We start from the raw sequence: 19,623 nt of genomic DNA on the forward strand, positions 1-19,623 counted from the left end.
AATTCACAGAAAGTCAGAATCAATGCAGTTGAAGCTGTAACCTAATCCTTGTGTTTTATCTGTTCAGTTTTTTGTGTTTACTGGGGTGCTAGCAATGGTGACTTGTGCAGTGTTCCTACGTCTGAATTCCATCTTGAAACTTGCCGTGCTACTGATAATGATTGCGGTTTACTCACTGCTGACTGAAACAGTGTACAGCTCACTCTTCATTAGATATGACAACTTCCGTCAAAATGGACTGTAAGTATTTAATGTTCGGCCTGATTCCAGTACTAATTGTGTTAATTTTGGTAGCATGTATTATTACCTACAACGTGGTAGTGTTCAACATAAGGAACAGGAATAGATATGGTTTTAATCTGACTTCCCTGAGCCACAGTGCAGTGAGAAGTGACTGATTTTTAAAATCTAGAATCAATCTTATCTGTGAAAGGTTTCTGCAAGAAACATGTTCAGTGGTTACAGAATCAGAGTTTTTAGGGACCCTATAATAGTTTTAAAATATTAATTAGTTTTCTAATTCTGTCTACTTCTAAGTAATAATTATTGATTATGGATATTCTTGAATAACAGAAACAAAAGACTAAAAGGGTTGATTTTCAACAGAATATTCTCTGCTATATACCTAAAAACAGGGCCTGGATTCTCCCAAAAAAATTCTAAGTGCCGAATTCAGGTAAAAACTGGTGTAAATTCTGTTTTTTTCCTGGTGGGATTTTCAAAATGTATCGCTCACATTCTGTGCATCACAGAGTCCCAGCGTGAATCATTCCAAAAATCTGTGGAGGGGCCTATTCCCGCTGGAGAGGCTAGCAGCATAGCGCTGAACGGAGCACTGTGAATGCGCCGAGGTCAGAGCACGTGCAGGAGCCCACACTGCCGTCCTCCTGATCGCTAGCAGCACAAAGAACAAAGAACAGCACAGCACAGTAAACAGGTCCTTTGGCCCTACAAGCCCACGCCATCCATTTTAACAGCTCCCCACACCCTAATGGCTGGCCCTCTGGACGTGTTCAGTCAGCCTCGACCCACGCTTCCTCCACTCCAGCCTGCCTTAATTCTCCCCCACCTCCCTCCGCCCCTGGCCAGACCCAATCAGCCCTTTCCCTCCCTCCCCTACAGATCACTCCCATTGGCCCCTGCCCCTCTGGTCCCACGCCCTTGGCACTGCCCAATGTCCAAGGGACAGTGTTAAGATATCCCCTGGGCATTGCCACTTTGCCCTTGGGCAGCGCTGGGGACCAGTATGGCACCACCTGGGGGCAACCCCTCCTTTACCCCTAACCTCCTGTGGGGCCTCCATGGCCTCTCTCCATCGGGCCGCCAGCTCCCTGTTAGTGGGTGGGTGGGGGGGGAGGGGGGGAAGAGATGCTGTTGTAAACCCCGCTGGAGTGAAAAGCTGTTGGTGGGGCCAAGGGAATAGCTAGCGGGCCCAGAAACTTCAGTCCTGGGCTCGCTAATGATATTAAAATTGTGATTTAAATATCTTAATCAGCTCATGCAAAGCTGGTGGTGCCAGCAATCCGGTGGCTAGAGACTCACAAAGGCCATGGCACCCAGCAGAGGGCCTGCTAAAGCCAGATATTATCTACGGAGATCCATCAAAGATGCCAAAAGACAGTACCAGACTAAGTTAGAATCCCAGGCCAGCCACACAGACTCCCACTGACTACGACAATGTTTGCAAGATATAACAGGCTACAAAACGAAGGCAGGTAAAATCACCAGCATCAGTGCACCCCTCCCTGATGAGCTCAATGCATTCTATGCCCATTTTGAGCAAGAGGTCAGCAGGATCACATCCTGGAAGCCTTGGATCACATCCTGGAAGCCTTGGATGAACCTGTATCCAAGGTCACCATTGCCGACATCAGAGTGGTCTTCTCAAAAGTCAACCCACAGAAAGCAACTGGTCCACTTGGGGTACCTGGATGAACTCTCAGGTCCTGCACAGACCAGCTGGCGGGGGTATTCACAGACATCTTCAATCTCTCTTCATACCAATCTGAAATCCCTACCTGTCTTAAGAAAACGACCATCATCCAAGTACCAGAGAAAAGCCAGGCAACGTGCCTTACTGACTATTATCCGGTGGCTTTGACATCCATCATTATGAAGTGCTTTGAAAAGTTAATCATGGCACAAATCAATTCCTGCCTCCCAGACTGTCTGGATCTATTATAGTTCGTCTATAATCGCAACAGGTCCAGAGCAGACTCCATCTCCCTAGCCTTACACTCAATCCTGGAACATCTAGATAATAAAGACACCAATGTCAGACTCCTATTCATAGACCACAGCTCAGCCTTTAACACCATTATTCCTATGAGATTCATCTCCAAACTTGGTGGCCTGGCGCTCAGTTCCTCCCTTTGCAACTGGATATTAGACTTCCTAACCCACAGATTGCAGGCAGTAAGGATAGGAAACAATGCCTCCTCCATGATCATCTTCAACACTGGTGCTCCGCAAGGCTGTGTCCTCAGCCCATTACTATACTCCTTACACACCCCTGACTGTATGGCCCCTCCAACTCAACTTTCAAGTTTGCTAATGACACCACCGTAGTGAGTCAGATCTCAAACAATGACAGACGCAGTACTGGAAAGAGATAGAGAATCTGATGAATTGGTGCAGTGACAATAATCTCTCCCTCAATGTCAGCAAAACAAAGGAGATAATCATCGACTTCAGGAAGCTTAGTGGAAGGCAATGCTCCTGTTTACATCAATGGGGATGAAGTAGAAATGGTCAACAGCTTCAAGTTTTTAGGTGTCCAGATCACTAATAGCCTGTGCTGGTCCCTCCATGCAGTCACTTTAGTTCAGAAAGCCCACTAGTACCTCTACTTTCTCAGGAGACTAAGGAAATTTGGCATGTCCACTACAACTTTCACTAACATCTACAGATGCACCATAGAAAGCATTCTTTCTGGTCGTATCACAGCTTGGTATGTCTCCTGCTCTGTCCAAGACCACAAGAAATTACAAAGGGTTGTAAGTGAAGATCTATCCATCACTCAAACCAACATGCCATCCGTTGACAATGTCTACATTTTCCACTGCCTCAGAGAAGCAGCCAGCATAATCAAGGACACCCATGCACCCCAGACATTCTCTCTTTCATCTTCTTCCAGCAAGAAAAAGATACAACAGTTTGAGGACATGCACCAACCGACTCAAAAACAGCTTCTTCCCCGCTGCTGTCAGACTTTTGAATGGACCTACCTCGTATTAAGTTGATCTTTCTCTACACCCTAGCTATGACTGTAACACTACATTCTGCATTCTCTCCTTTCCTTTTGTGTGTACAGTATGCTTTCTCTGTATAGCATGCAAGAAACAATACTTTTCACTGTAAATACATGTGACAATAATAATTCAGATTTGAAAAAGCAACTTCCACTTATGTCTCCCAGCCCACTGTGCTGAGAATCGTCTCCCTATGTATTTGGTGGTTGAAAATTGTACAGGGTGTTTGTGTGTGTTAACACTCAAGGCCTGCTAATGCTGTTGTCAGGTGAGCATCTCAATCGGCAAGCATGTTGCCTGGGAGACTGGTGTGTCACCAATTGTAGAATCGTGTTCATAATTTTCAATACAAATGGATACAGCGGCCAATATCTTATGACCTTGCTCGGGTGAGGCTCGTAAAATCTCACCTGAGGCTAATGGAGAATTCCATTCTGCGTGCCTCACCCACTCCAAATCTGGGACAGGCTTGCCAGTAAAATTCCAGCTCGTGCATTAAGCTGAAATGCTGGTGTAATGGTAATGTCAATGGACTTGTAATCCAGTGTCCCAGTCTAATCCTCTGGGGGCATGGGTTCAAATCCCACTACAGCAGCTGAATAAATTGTAAACTAGTCCATGGTGGCCATGAAACAGTTGTGTAAAAACCCAACTAGTTTGCTGGTGTCCTTTAGGAGAGGACCTGATTCAGCTTACATATGACCGCAGACCTACTGCGATGTGGTTGACTCTTAATTGCCCTCTTCCACTCAGGTCAAGGGCAAATAATGCTGATCTTGCCAGTGATGCCAACATTCCATAAAGGAATAGATTTATAAATCAAAAGCAGTTGTGTTGTGGAATTCAAAAACGATCCTCCAAGACTTTTTATTAGTCGGTTTGGAAATTTGAATAGGTTCTAAAGAGGTAAAGACTGAAATTCCTTGTGTCATAATCCTTATACTCATGTATCCCTGACCTGGAACTGACAGGTAAAGTCCCCCATCATATACACCTTAATTAAAGTACTGGCCCATTCAGATATGTATGGCAGGCCTTCACTGAGCCAACGGAACTTAAACTCACAGAACTGGGAGCCCTTTCGTCAGGCTCCATCCCTGTAAGGGCCAAGTGGAGATTCAGACTTACACATGACAAACAAATGGATCTTCACCACTTCCCTCTCAGCCTCCCATGGAGTTATGGCAGGCAGAGGAAAGAAGCTCCTCTAACTTGATTCTTAAAAGTTGGTTTTTGTTGACTTGTTTTGCTGTATTCGGAATTTACATTGTTATCAAAGTTAATAGCTGTATCGTCAAGATCTCTGCAGTGTGTTGTCTATAATGTTGATGAATGTTCCAATTTGTTCTTTTGCAGAAGAGACTTCCTAAGCACGAAGGAGACTTCCTTGTTGCTAATGGCAATGTTTGTTTTAGCTGTCTTTTACCATGGACAACAGGTAATGAATGACTAACTTTAAAGGTTTACTAACTGTTCAGTTTACAGTCAATTAATTTATAAATAAATAATCAGCAAAAGAATTATGCAATTATTTTGCTCCTTATCTATATTTTCTTTTTTATAGTTTACCTGACAGTCATAGAAACACTGCACTTTCCACTGTGTCAATGTTTCTCAGACCAGAGGTAACTGTGTGGAGGCTCTCACACCCATTGTCCAAGTGGAACAATCCAGTCTGTTGTCACATACGATGGGGCTAATTTTAAATCCCAGGATAAGTGGGTTTGATGAGGATGGCATTCAAAGCTGAAAGGAATCTGAAATCTGACCCCAACATGCCTCCAACCTGCCAGCTTCCAGTTCAAATGGAGATGGGACAGACCAACATAGTCAAAACAGGCACACTGGTCATTCAGATATCATAATATTGTAACACACTTCAGAATTAACAACCATTTTAAATTCAAGCCTGGCCAGCCAGACTGGACATTGGAATCCTAAGAGTTAAACATCTTTCCACATCTGCTGGCTCTAGTCTACCTGCTTCACCCAACATCCCGCCCTGCGATTGGGTGACCCTCCCTTAGCTATTCTGACTGGGGCAGCATGGTGGCACAGTGGTTAGCATTGTTGCCTCATAGCGCCAGGGACCTGAGTTCGACTCCCTGCGTGGGTAACTGCCTGTGTGGAGCACGTTCTCCCTATGTCTATGTGGGATTCCTCCAGGTGCTCCCGTTTTCTCCCACAGTCCAAAGATGTGCACGTTAGATGGATTGACCATGCTAAATTGTCCCTTAGTGTCAGGGAGATTAGCAAACTAAATACGTGGGGTTACGGGGATAGGGTGGGATTGTTGTCTGTGCAGGCTCAATGGACTGAATGGCCTCCTTCTGCATTGTGGGATTCTATGATTCTATGACTCCTCCCCTCCCCCAGACAGGCAGGGAACTGGAGCTGAAGCCCGAGATCACTCGCGATTGCACTGAAAGGGGGAGCAGGTTCGACAGGCCATAAGGCATGTTCCTGCTCCTATATCTGTGTTGACTTCTGATAACTATCCAGAAACTTGTAATGCATTCTACTACATCAGATGAGAAAAGGATCTGGTTTGGTTTTGGTGCCTTGCAGAGTTAAGCATCATTTTTTGCAAACACTCCTTGCTTAGACATGCAAGTTAGCACAGCTGATTCACAGACTGCATGACTTTATATCCATTCATAGGAATAGTTAGAAAATCATGAGGACTGTGAATACAGCCAACTGATATCTAGGCTAACATCCATCAAAGTGTTTTCATATTTTAAATGAGAGGAATGATTTTCTTTCAACTGCCAAGAAAAAAAATTTGAAGTCCCTTGTTAAGAAATATTTGATGCGTTTGTCTTCCTTTTAACATAAGGAAAATGTAAATTTTTGGAGAGAAAAAGAAGAAAGGCACACATATACAAACACCGTATAGTGGTCATATTACTGGGCCAACCCACTGGAGATACAAGGTCAAATCCCTTCATGGTAGTTGGAGAATTTAAATTCAGTTAATTAAATATATCTGGAATTAAAATAAAGATAATATGTAATGATAACCATAAAACTACCATATTTTATGAATCTAACTGTTTCACTACTGTCAACCTTACCTGGTTTTGCCTATATATAATCTATATGTAATTAGACCCACAGCAATGGGGTTAACTGCTCTCTGAAACGGCCTAACATGTCACCCGGTACCATTCAAGAAGTTCCCCACCAAGTTGTCAAGGTCTGCAAGTAATGATAGACAACAAGTGCTGGCCTTGCTAACAAATAAAAAACAATGCCCCATTTAATAAAGACTAGGTTCGCTCTAACGGAAATATTTGATTTGATTTGATTTATTATAGTCACGTATTAGTATACAGTGAAAAGTATTGTTTCTTGCATGCTATACAGACAAAGCATACCGTACATAGAGAAGGAAAGGAGAGACTGCAGAATGTAATGCTAGTCATAACTAGGACGTAGAGAAAGATAAACTTAATGTGAAGTAGGTCCATTAAAATGTTTTAATGGCAGCAGGGAAGAAGCTGTTCTTGAGTCAGTAGGTGTGTGTTCTCAGATTTTTGTATCTTTTTTCCCAATGGAAGAGGGTGGAAGAGACTATGCCCGGGCTGCGTGCGGTCTTTAATTATGCTGGCTGCTTTTCTGAGGCAGCAGAAAGTGCAGGCAGTGTCAACTGGTGGGAGGCCGGACTGAGTGATGGACTGAACTTCATTCACAACCCTTTATAGTTTTTTGTGGTCTTGGACAAAGCAGGAGCCATACCAAGCTGTGATACAACCAGAAAGAATGTGTTCAATTCATTGCTCTTAAGAGATGATTTGTTTGTACTTCTTTAGTGACGTACATTTCTACAATGCTATTGAGTTGGGCAATATAAAAGGACAGGAAACAAATATGATAGCATCGAATAGAGGATGCCGGAAAAGCTATGTAGCCCTGCTAGCATCTATTAGAGGAGAAACGGAGTTAATGTTTTGAATCCATGGATTCTTCATCAGAACGACTTCCTCCCTTTGCTTCCCTCCCTTCAGTTCTGAGGAAGGGTCTATGGACTTGAAATGTTAACTCTGTTTCTGTCCTAATAAATGCCATAAGACATACTGGGCACGATCTTACCAGCCGTTCACGCCACACTCCCGCTGCAGTGAGGTCGGGGAATTTGGCAGCCAGCCAAATCTCCATTGACTGCAGCGGGATGGGAGAATCCCACCGGTGTAAATGGTGATAAGATTTCTGCCACTGAGTTTTTCCAGCATCCTCTGTTCTTCAGATTCCAGCATGGGCAGCTTATGATGGCACTGAGCTCCCTCGGATGCTCGGAGGTTGAAGGACAGATCCTAAAACAAAAAAAAAATGCAGAAACTGAATTGGGCAAAGCATGAGGGAAATTTGAATTCTTTGAAAACATTTAAATTAACAAACCACAATTGTTTTGAATCAAACTGTTCAGCTGGAATACACTGCAAGACTGGACTTCCTGTGGCGTGTCCAGGCAAAAGAGGAAGTGAATGAAATGAGGGAGTTACGGGAGCATAACGAAAATATGCTTCGAAATATTCTACCGAGTCATGTTGCACGCCATTTCCTGGAAAAGGATAGAGACAATGATGTAAGTTCACTAAATTACATTAAATTTAAAGCAAATTGAATCTATAGTCAAGTTTCTTACGAACCTCTGATTTTCTGTTTAACACTTGTTAAAAATATCAATGCAGCCTCCACTCTTGTCAATTACAAACCCTTCTATACAGTGAAAATGAGAACCCTTTATCATTCAAAGACCATCAATATCGTTGTGGCATTAACAATCTAGGGTGAATTCTGTTGAAGAAATTTTAATTCCTTCCACTTGATGGAATCCATGCAATGGAGCTAAAATTGTAGCATTGGACTCACAAGTAGAATCTTATGAAGATGACAAGGGTCTCAGCTTCTGGCTATAGAGTGGGTCACGCACCTATGTTGCTTCTTTTTGAGAAGACCCGCCACATCTTGCGGCACTCAGGCACCTCACAAGCCAGTGGCCGGCCTTCCCTCCATGATCAAGGACCCCGGGGCAGATGTCATTCCTGCCAAGAGCTGCCAGCCAATAAGGGGCAGGCAGATCTCTTTCCCCAGCACCAATGGGGAGGCAGTAGCTGCCACTAGTACCACACCACCCGAGGTCTCAGGTCAAGGAGGGACCCAGACATAAGTGAGCGATAGCGAGAGGAGTTTCATGGGGTGCGGGGGTCGGGGGAGAGAGCTTTTTGAGGATCAGCAGCAAGGGCAGGGGACTGACTCTGAGCAAGCTGCCCGTTTACTGATGCAGGGGTGCTCTGATCAAGTGAGTGCCTCTGAACTAGTGACACACCCCATCCCCCCAGACCCCCGGCAAGGCTTTGCTTGTTGAGCCTCCCTGCCCATAGCTGGGTTAATACCGGTGATGGTGATAGCAGGCCATTAAGCGAGCATTAATTGGCCACTTAAGGGCCTCCTTTGGCAGCGAAGTGGGAAAGCCTTCCATGGGCTCCGTGTTGCAGACTTCAGGTGGAGGCGAGAGATTGTGGTGTCCCCATCACCACCCTCCCATCTAATTAAATGTGTCCCCACCATCAAACTTACCATGGGAGAGGGCACAAGATTCTACCCACTGTCACACTTCTCATCTGCAGTTATGGTTCTTGTGAGGTTTTCAAGGGTGCCCAAAGCGAATCAGGTGGAAACTCCATGAATGACTCTGATGTGTCTTCGGAGGTAGAAGTCCCTTCACCAAAATCCATTTATTTACAAACTCTAACAGAGTGTTAGCAGTCTACTTCTGAGGGTGTCAGAGGAACTGACACTATCGATTAAATACAGGGCAAAGACTCCTTAACTGGCTTCTTCAATTGGATCCTTAATCAGGGAGTTCATTGTCAATGGCCTGATTGAAGTCATTACAATGACCAAAACTGGGGTCTAGCCTCAGAAATAGAACACTAATGCAAGACTAATGCATCTCACTCAAATCCTGGAAGGAAAGACAAAGAAATCCAAAGACCAGGAGGAGCAAGAATGCCCCACAAGGATAATGTGGACAGTTTCCATCCAGTCATCTGTCAACATCTTCCAACTCTCATCCCTGCCTTGGATCCGTAATCTGACTGTTGGATCAACCTCTGGGCTGCCCAATATTGCACTGGTTCAGAGCCAGCTGATTGCTTGGGATCCCCATTCAGGGTACATGGTCCACTGCATAGATACTCATGACCTTAAAAGGGACTGGTTTTCTCAGTGCAACATTTGGGTGACTGGCCAATGACCCAGACATTCATCCCTCTCCCCTTTGCACCCCTTGTGGATTCTTGATATGGAAAATGAATGGGATTAATTAAAATAAGTGATGAAGATTCTGGAAAATACCTTTGCTAATTAAGAATGGTTTGCTTCCAGATGTCATCATTGATTCTGTGATCATGTAATTTATAGTAGATGGAGATGGAAACTAGTTTTGAGCATGTAATTGGATACATCCACCCTGTCACGACATGGAAGGACATTTCTTAAGGTTTACCTAGAACAATATACCAATGTTTGCAATGTTCGGGCACTCTGCAGGAGATCTGTGATCACCATCTCACTCCTCCACCCCAAATTGGCCAAGGGTAATTAAATATCAACAATGACATGAGACAATAGATGCAAACTGAAAGCTGTGCTATTGATGCCAACAATGGGGGCGATTCTCCCCAAAAAGTTTTAAATGCTGAATTTGCATGAAAAAGTGGTGTAAATCACGATTGTTTTTCCAGTGGGACTTCATACGCGAAACTCCCACACTGTGCAATCATGAATACCATTAAAAGCTCGTGGAGGGGAAGGGCCTATTCGTTCCAGAACTCTGTGCATGCAGTGATACTGATCTGTCAGCCTTCAGTTTGCTGGCCAGCTCAATCGCTGGCCAGCCCAAAAACTCTGCAGTTCAGCCTCTCCAGCTCCCCACACGGCCTGATCGTGGCCCCCACAACCATTCTCGGGCCAGCCCTGACCCCCCCTCCCATCCTGGAGCAAACCCTCTCAGCAGTGACAATTCCATCCCCCCGGGCAGACATCCTCCCAACTCATTCTCCCAGCCTAGCCCCAATCACTGGTCTGTCTCCAATCCCGACCGATCCTGTCTGCAGAGTGGCAGCGGGACCCCCCAACCCACACTGTTCGGCCTCTAGGCCCCACCCGCAACTGGCCCTGCCCCCTAGGCCTCCCTTAAGCCATTGCCAACAGGGCAGTGCCAAGGTGCCCCCTGGGCATGAGCACTTGGGCAACCCCAGAGGGCACAAGCTTGCACTGCCATGGTGCCCATGCCCAGGGGGCACCACCCCACCATCTGACCCCTGGGGGGCCCCAATTTCTCTCTCTTCACTCCAGCAGGATCTCCTGCTAGTTCTCCAAAAATGGGGAGCTAATATTAACACCATCGGAGTGAATTTATATTGGTGGGGTGGGAGATGCTATCAGTTCCGGAGAATTCAGTCCCGGACCCGATAATTAATTTGAATTGCATTAAAATAAGATTAATATAACTTACCCTGTGTTCCTGCTGGCTTCCTGTGTGGTCCCAACTGCGCTTGATTTCCATCGCCGGATATTGCGCACTTCAGTACATGCAAATCCTGAGAATAGGCACACGTGCAAATCTTCTGGCCCAACCTGACAGAAAATTAGTAGGTTGGAATGGGAGAATCGCCCCCAATATTTCTACTGAATTGACTGACTGCCTTGCTTTGGTGAGAAAATAGAAGCTGCCCAATGTGGTGAGAATCATTATGGAATTGGCTCTGGTTTGATTTTGTTTTCCTTCTCATTAATTTTTGATACCAAAGTGAAGACAAATGATAACCACATCTAAACATGCTTTTTGAACATTTATTAAATAACATACTTCACTTCATTCAAAATTGGTCGATTCAAATGACTTGATAATTCAATTTTTTTTGCACTAACTTCTCAATATTAAATTATTGCACAACAACTTTGACTTGCAGAAGCAAACTGTTAACTTTGACATGTTGATGATTGGTGCTTTACTACTGTTCTTGCTCTTTTCTCATCAGGAACTTTATTCACAGTCTTACGACTCAGTTGCTGTGATGTTCGCCTCAATTCCAGGATTTGCAGATTTCTATTCTCAAACTGAGATGAATAACCAGGGAGTAGAATGTTTACGCTTGCTGAATGAAATTATTGCTGATTTTGATGAGGTAACTTTAAAGTTGTAGCCATATCCAATTTAAAGTTATGTTTGTTTCTTCGGTTGTTTTTTGAAGTATAAAAGTGAATTGTCTTCATAACAAAGCATTTGGCAAAGCTTTGTTGCTTTGCCAAAGGACAATGGCCGTACACGATTTTTGTTATGTTCATGTTGGACATTGTGCTAACTTTACATCAGGCCTGTGCTTTTTGAATGACACAACATCACAGCTAAGAGGAGGAAACATCAGGGGGAGTTCACCCCTAAATTGTTGTTCCATCTAAATTTCCTAAATGACTAAATTCAAAAGGACTTCAAATTATGTGATGTCCTGAAGTTGTGAAAGGCAGTGTAGAAACATGTGATATCTCTCTCTAATTGCTGCCTAGGTTGGTATTGGTGAAGCAATAGGAGAAGATTGTCCATCTGCTTTATAGCCCCAACTCATTGGCCAGAATTTTCCTCAACAGTTAGATAGCTTTGCTAACAAAACCAAAGCAGGACGTACCTCAAAGCAGGTGGGTGGGTGGGCAGTGGAAACCTGGGTGACATTTGGTCTCTGCCAGGGTCACCAATCTCTGCAGGGTCTGCAGCCTCAGCAGAAGTACCTGTAGAGGATGTAGGAAGAAATAAAGGGCACTGACATGCTGATGAACCATCAAAGACAAGGTAAGATATATTATGGACTGTTCTGGGGCCAGGTAGACAGGGCCTGGCAGTTAGAGGAGCAAACCACCCAGCAGGGATGGCCATTGACATCTGGGGATCCTCACATGAGCCAGTAATCAAGGAGAGACATCTATGTTCCACAAGAATCTACTGGGAGGTCATCAGGGCTCACTGTGTGGCAGCAGCACCACCCAATGCTGGTAATATGCTGGCAGGGGCAGGAAGTGGCCCTTAACTGGGCAATTAACTGGTTTAGCTGGCCACTGAGCTTTCCACGACTGGTATTATCCCCTGGTGGCAGGAAAGCATCAGGTTTACTTCCTGATGCCTTCCACTCCCCATTAAACCAGCCTAGGGGATTCTCACAGTCATTTCTTTGCAGCGTTAATGTAAGCCTACTCGCGACATTAATAAATAAACTTAAAACCTTCTGCCTCCCAGCCCATCTCCTGGGCATTGGTAAAATCCAGCCCAATTTGCTTTTGGTACTGGGGATTCTACTGTAGTCCTCAAAAGGGCTCAAAATAAAGTTAGTTCAAAATAAGGTTAGCCCAGCCTATTTGCTTTTGTAAGGCACATGGATCACCTAAATTAAAACCTCAAGAGTCACCAAAAGGCTTCAACCTAGATTCCCACTACATCCCAGAGTATTAAAGGAAGTGGCCTGGAAATATTGGATGCATTGGTGGTCATCTTCCAAAATTCTATAGACTCTAGATCAGTTCCTACAGATTGGAAGGTGGCAAATATAACCCTATTATTTGAAAACGGAGGGAGAGAGAGACAAAAAAGTACAGACCAGTTAGCCTGACATCAATAGTATGGAAAATGTTAAAGTCTATTATAAAAGATATGATAACAGAACATTTGGAAAGCATTAACAGGATTGAAGAAAGCCAATATGGATTTATGAAAGGCAAACCATGCTTAACAAATCTACTGGAATTTCTGAGGATGTTACTAGTAGAATAGATAAGGGAGAACCAGTGGATATGATGTATTTGGACTTTCAGGCTTTTGATAAGGTCCCTAGTAAGAGATTAGGAGACAAAATTAAACCACATGGGATAGGGCATAATGTATTGGCATGTGTTGAGAACCAGTTCACTGACAGGAAACAGACAGTGGGAATAAACGGGTCTTTTCCCAAGTGGCAGATGTGACAACTGAGTACTACAGGGATCATCAGTGCTTGGGCCCCAACTGTTTACAATATATGTAAATGACCTGGATGAGGGAACCAAATATAACATTTTCATAAGAACATTAGAACATAAGAAATAGGAGCAGGAGTAGGCCATCTAGCCCTTCGAGCCTGCCCTGCCATTCAATAAGATCATGGCTGATCTGAAGTGGCTCATTTCCGCTTTCCCACTTTTTCCCCATAACCCTTAATTCCCTTGTCTGTCAAAAACTTATCTACCTGTGTCTTAAATATATTTAGTGAGGTAGCCTCCACCACTTCAACGGGCAGAGAATTCCAGAGATTCACCACCCTTTGATTGAAGAAGTTCCTCGTCAACTCTGTTCTAAACTGCACCCCCTTATCTTGAGGCTGTGCCCTCTAGTCCTGCTGTCCTTTCTGAGCGGGAAGAATCTCTCTACCTCTACCCTATCCATCCCTTTCATTATCTTATACGTCTCTATAAGATCCCCCCTCATCCTTCTAAACGCCAACGAGTACAGACCCAGTCTATTTAGTCTCTCTTCATAGTCTAACCCCCTCATCTCCGGTATCAGCCTAGTGAACTTCCTCTGCACTCCCTCCAAGGCCAAAATATCCTTGCGCAAGTACGGCGACCAAAACTGCACACAGTACTCCAGCTGCAGCCTCACCAGTGCCCTGTACAGTTGCAGCAAGACCTCCCTGCTTTTATATTCTATCCCCCTCGCTATAAAGGCCAGCATCCCATTCGCCTTCTTGATCACCTGCTGCACCTGCAGACTGGGTTTTTGCGACTCATGCCCAAGGACCCCCAGGTCCCTCTGCACCATAGCATGCTGCAGCTTTTCGCCCTTTAAATAGTAATCCCTCCTACTATTATTCCTGCCAAAGTGGATAACCTCACACTTGCTAACATTGTACTCCATCTGCCAGGTCCTCGTCCACTCACTCAGCCTATCCAGATCCCTCTGCAGACTTTCCACACCCTCCACACAATTTGCTTTTCTACTCATGTTTGTGTCATCAGCAAATTTTGTCACCCTACACTCAGCCCCCTCCTCCAGATCATCTATATAAATGGTAAATAGCTGAGGCCCCAGCACCGATCCCTGCGGCACTCCACGAGTCACCAACCACCAATCAGAATAGCATCCATTGATACCAACTCTCTGCCACCTATTAGACAACCAATCCTCTATCCACCTTACCCCCAACTCCATGCCCCCTAACCTTCTGAAGCAACCTTTTGAGCGGCACCTTATCAAACGCCTTTTGAAAATCGAGAAACACCACATCCACCGGTTCCCCTCTGTCTACCGCACTAGTCACATCCTCAAAGAAATCCAATAAATTCGTCAAACACGACTTCCCCTTAACGAATCCATGCTGCGTCTGCTCTATCAAACCATTCCTTTTCGAGTTTGCTGATGACACAAAACTGGGTGAGTTGTGAGGAGGATGCAAGGAGGCTTTGAGGTGATTTAGACATGTTGTGTGAGTGGCAGATGCAGTACAATATGACTAAATGTGAAGCTATACACTTTGGTGTGAAAAACAGAAAGGAAAAGTATAATTTAAATGGTGATATATTGAGAAGTGCTGATGTACAAAGGGATCTGGTTGTCTGTGTATACCAATCAATCAAAGTGGAGAAGCAGGTGCAGCAAACAATTAGGAAGGTAAATGGTATGTTGGCCTTCATTGCAAGAGGATCTGAGTTCAGAAGTAACAATGTCGTACTGCAATATACAGGGCCTTGGTGAGACAACACCTGAGATATTGTCTGCAGTTTTGGTCTCCCTACCTAAGAGAGGATATACTTGCTATTGAGGGAATGCAGTGAGGATGACTAAGCTGATACTGAGGTTGGTGGACTCTCCTATGAGTAGAGATTGGTTCAACAGGGCCTGTATTCAATAGGGTTTAGAAAGATGATTGAAATGTACAGAAATCTAACAGGACTGGATAGACTAGATGCAGGGAGGATGTTTTCCCTGGTTGAGGGAATTAGACTAGGGATACAATCTTAGGATATGGGCTAGACCATTTAGGACTGAAATGAGGAAAGATTTCTTAACTCAGAGGGTGGTGAACCTGTGAAGACCAAGTCACTGAATATATTCAAGGAAGATATAGATAATCTTTCTAGATTTTAATGGCATCAAGAACATGGGGAGAAAATGGGAATATGGCATTGAGATAGAGGATCAGCCGTGATAAAATGTGATGAACCAAATGGTCCTCTTGCTCATTCCCACCATTTGCAACCAGTTTGTACATTTCTTTATGTAACACAGCTTATTGATAATAATAGATATTGTTTTCTAGTTAAATTGGAGAATGAGATGTAAGATTATCTTCTTCCAAATCTCTAGATCTAAATAATTCGAGCAGGACAAGCAAGTACAGTGGTCAGCACTGCTGCCTCACAGCACCAGGGATCTGAGTTCAATTCCGGTCTTGAATGACTGTCTGTGTGGAGTTTGCACATTCTCCATATATCTGCATGGGTTTCCTCCAGGTGTTCTGGTTTCCTCACATTCCAAAGATGTGCAAATTAGGTGGATTGCATTGCAAAATTGCCCCTTAGTGTCCTAAGATGTGTAGGTTAGCAAGATTAGCAGGGTAAATATGTAGGGTTATGGGCATAAGGCCTGGGTAAGATGCTCTGTCGGAGAAGCGGTATACAGTTAATGGGCCAAATGGCCTCCTTCTGCACTGTAGAGATTCTATGATTCTATGACAAAACAGACTGGTTGTCTGCATCTTGTGGGTTGGATAGGCAAGGCTTGGGAGCTATGACTGACCTTTAGACTGCAGTTTGGAGACATACATGAGCTAGTGTAATTCCCCTGATCTCAGGACATTTCTCCTTTTCAGATAGCTATCCAATTCCTTTTTGAAAATTACTGTTGAACCTGCTTCCACTGCACTGCCTCATCTTCCTCCTCCCATCCTACACATAGTTCATTCCAGTATATTGTTCAGTTGAAGGATGGTTGCAAATGGTGGCGATGAGCAAGAGGCCCAAAGTAGAGGAATGCAAAGATTTTGGAAGGTTGTAGGGCTGGAGGACGTTACAGACGTAGAGAGTTATTCAGAAGAGTACAAATATAACCTTTGAGATGATGTATCTGCTCTTTTATATTTTATTGTTTTCCTTTCTTGGTGATTTTTGCAGTTGCTGGTTGAGGAACGATTTCAGGACATTGAAAAGATTAAAACAATTGGAAGTACTTACATGGCTGTCTCTGGATTGTCTCCTGAGAAGCAGGTAAAAAAAACAGTTTAAACTGTGTTTGCACAATTTATTGTATCTTAAATACAATTTACGAACATATTAAGAAAAACAAACTTTGCTCTTATTACCTATGATTTGTACAGCAATCTGAAGAAAAATGGGTCCATCTGTGTGCTCTGGCAGACTTTACCATTGCTTTGAATGAAAGCATACAGGAAATAAACAAACATTCTTTCAATAACTTTGAACTTCGTGTTGGTAAGTATAGCTTGAATATTGATATTAATTCTCTCTTGAACTTGTTCTGGAGAATTCTACATATTTCACTATGATGTCAGTGTTAGATTATAGCGCAGAATCTTGCGGAGACAACCAGCTACTGGCTGGAGAGCCCCTAATCGCCTCTTTTTGAGAAGGCCTCTTGCACCTTTTCCCACTCCCACCAAGAGCTGACAAAGCCCAATGGTTCTTTATGCCTTCATGTACTCTGCAGTGCCATTGAGGAGATGGTGGCTGCTGCTGGTACTGCACCCACCTAAGGCTTTGGATTGAGGAAAGACTCAAGCACAAGTAAATAATGTCACTGGGGGTGTTGGAGAGTGGGGCCAGTAGCAAGACATGGTTTTACAAAATACCACTTGTGACTTTCTTTAAAAAAGTGATATTATTACAACCCTATAAAGTGTCCGTTAACCAGATTTTTAAGGTAGCAATAGCAGAAGCTACAAGCACTTGACACCTCTTCATCTTATGTAAATGAACATCGAGCCAACGATAAAAGAGATTGTTTCAACAGAGTAATGGAAGTCTGAGCTCTCAAACTATTTCCAAAGTTAGCAGACCCAGCATGCATCCAACACTCCCCATGTCAACTACCACCCTCCCAGAATGAAATTCCATATTTTGAGGTGCTTTTTATTGAGGTGGATGTGACAACAGGCAATTTTCTGACTCCAACTATCCATCTCCAATACCAAAATCCAGCCCGTTGGTTCACATATCTGTGCTTCATTATGTATGTCCTCAGTGAAATCTTCTGCCTATTGCATATCTACTGATGGCGTTGCTCTTACTTATTGTGCAATCCATGCACGGTTGCGCAGCATGTACTTAACGAAAGCTATGCTGCTGGATGAAGTGTGACTAGAAAGATGACTGATGTGATTTGTGGCAATACTTGCCCTGCCTGAACCACTCTGAAAGAGCCCTGAGTCCTTGGCACAGCCTACTGTAACGACACATCGTAATCTGCTGCATTCTGCATAACCTTGCATCATGAGGGTACAGCTCCTATTGCCAGCTGTATGTGAACCAGCTGGGGAAAGGAGGCGACAAACACAGCTCTTTGTTCTTGTGTTCGCCTTCCTGGTTGTGCTGTCTGTGATTGAATCATCTGACTGTGGTACCATTGAACACAACCCCAATTGCCCCATTGACCGACCATCCTATACCTTAACTTTCCCTCTGTAACTGACTGTGAGAGTATCCTGTTGGATATATGGCATAAATAAAAGCCACCACTACTCAACAATGCACTAAGCGCTGACTGCATGCCACAATCATTTAAGTGAGTGGGCAATTCAAGGTTTGAGAGCGGCCTGCAGTGGAAGCAATGGCTGTGAATTAACCACACATTGTCATCACTGCACCCAATTTCATGAAATTTGTGACCCGCATAGCCTTCCTACACAATTTTATTAGGAATTGAATGAAACTGTCACCAATCTGGGTGCATATAAATTGCAACATCCACCCCACCACACACCCACTCACGCTGCATCCCCCCCCACCCATCCACACACACACACACACAACCTCAATGAACTATACAGAATCGGGTAGGCAAGTTATCACGACTAGCCTCATGATAACATCAATTGCTACCTTCTTTCAAATAATTATGACCAAAATAAATCCATGAGCACCATGAGGCTGGATTCCTCCCACCCTCCTGGCCCAAATATTAGGGATTAGACCTGCACATACTCCATACTATGCACATCTGCACAATAGGTTCCGTTGTGTATCGATATACTGATGATAAAACAAGGAAAATGGTGAGTTGGCACCTGGGATGTAATAATGGGCAAGATGTGGCAGTGGTGCTCATCAGTAGATTTTATGTGACATTATGTGGTAACTTAACAACATAGCGTTTCAACTGAGTTATTTCAGCTCCTTCACCTTTTGGACTGCTGTAACCACAGCAGTAGCCACTGCTCCCATTGTACTGCTTGGACTAGACAGCTGCTGGCCATTTTAATGGCTGGCTGCTATCATAGGGGCAGAAGCCCCATCTTAAACCAATTAATGACATGTATCTTGGCTTTACATGTGTCACTGATCTCCGTCAAGCTAGTGTGCAGCAGAATAGAAGGATTGATGTAATGCTAGCCCATGAAAGATATGATGGCAAAAGGGGACATGGAAATTGGAACACTCCCACTTCTTGTCCTCGGTCAGCACCTGACATGATGGGTGGGATTTTATGGCCTCGCTCCCACTGAAACTATAAAATCCCACTCGAGGTCAAAGGACCTTCTCATTGTTCACCCCTCACCTGCTTCGATTCCCTTGGCAGTGGGCAGTATAATTCCAGCTGAAACTTCTTTCTCCTATTTTTGCCATGGCCTACAAGGGCTCCAAATCCCAGAGGGCATAGGCCAAAAGTATCTCAGCAGTTGGAGCAGGAATCTGAGCAACCTACATCTCTGCTGCAGTCACAGAGTGTGCACCCACATAGAAGCAGAAAGTAGTCTAAGTTGAAGTAATTCAAATTCACCAAAGGTATACTAATGGGTGTTTGACAAAATGTTATGTTGTTAAGTTACCACATAATGTCACATGAAATCTACTGATGAGCACCACTGCCACATCTTGCCCATTATTACATCCCAGGTGCCAACTCACCATTTCCCTTGTTTTATCATTGGTATCAATACACAACGGAACCTGGATGAGTGCTTGAAGAATTATTTATTACAAACATCAGAAAGGTCATAGTCTTGGTGGGAATGCACTGCAAGATTTCATTTTTCAATTTTTTTTCACATTGGGTGAAGCTTTGCAACATTAGGGAACCGCTGCCTTCCCTGGCAGCTATATAAAT

The 19,623-nt window shown here is 44.0% G+C and overlaps 1 protein-coding gene across 3 annotated transcripts in view; it reads left to right on the forward strand.

The window, feature by feature from the left end:
* The window catches only part of adcy8 (adenylate cyclase 8 (brain)), a 97,016-nt gene that overhangs the window by 67,203 nt on the left and 10,190 nt on the right, over positions 1–19,623 (forward strand). For all 3 annotated transcript variants that reach the window (XM_080194279.1, XM_080194281.1, XM_080194280.1), the window contains 6 exons: positions 68–240; positions 4,608–4,689; positions 7,681–7,839; positions 11,303–11,449; positions 16,455–16,547; positions 16,658–16,772. In XM_080194279.1, coding sequence (XP_080050405.1) covers positions 68–240; positions 4,608–4,689; positions 7,681–7,839; positions 11,303–11,449; positions 16,455–16,547; positions 16,658–16,772 — 769 coding nt within the window. The remainder of the gene's footprint in view (positions 1–67; positions 241–4,607; positions 4,690–7,680; positions 7,840–11,302; positions 11,450–16,454; positions 16,548–16,657; positions 16,773–19,623) is intronic.

This window comes from Carcharhinus amblyrhynchos, chromosome 8 (genome assembly GCF_965287045.1).
Source record: "Carcharhinus amblyrhynchos chromosome 8, sCarAmb.v2.hapA, whole genome shotgun sequence".
Lineage (NCBI taxonomy): Eukaryota > Metazoa > Chordata > Chondrichthyes > Carcharhiniformes > Carcharhinidae > Carcharhinus > Carcharhinus amblyrhynchos.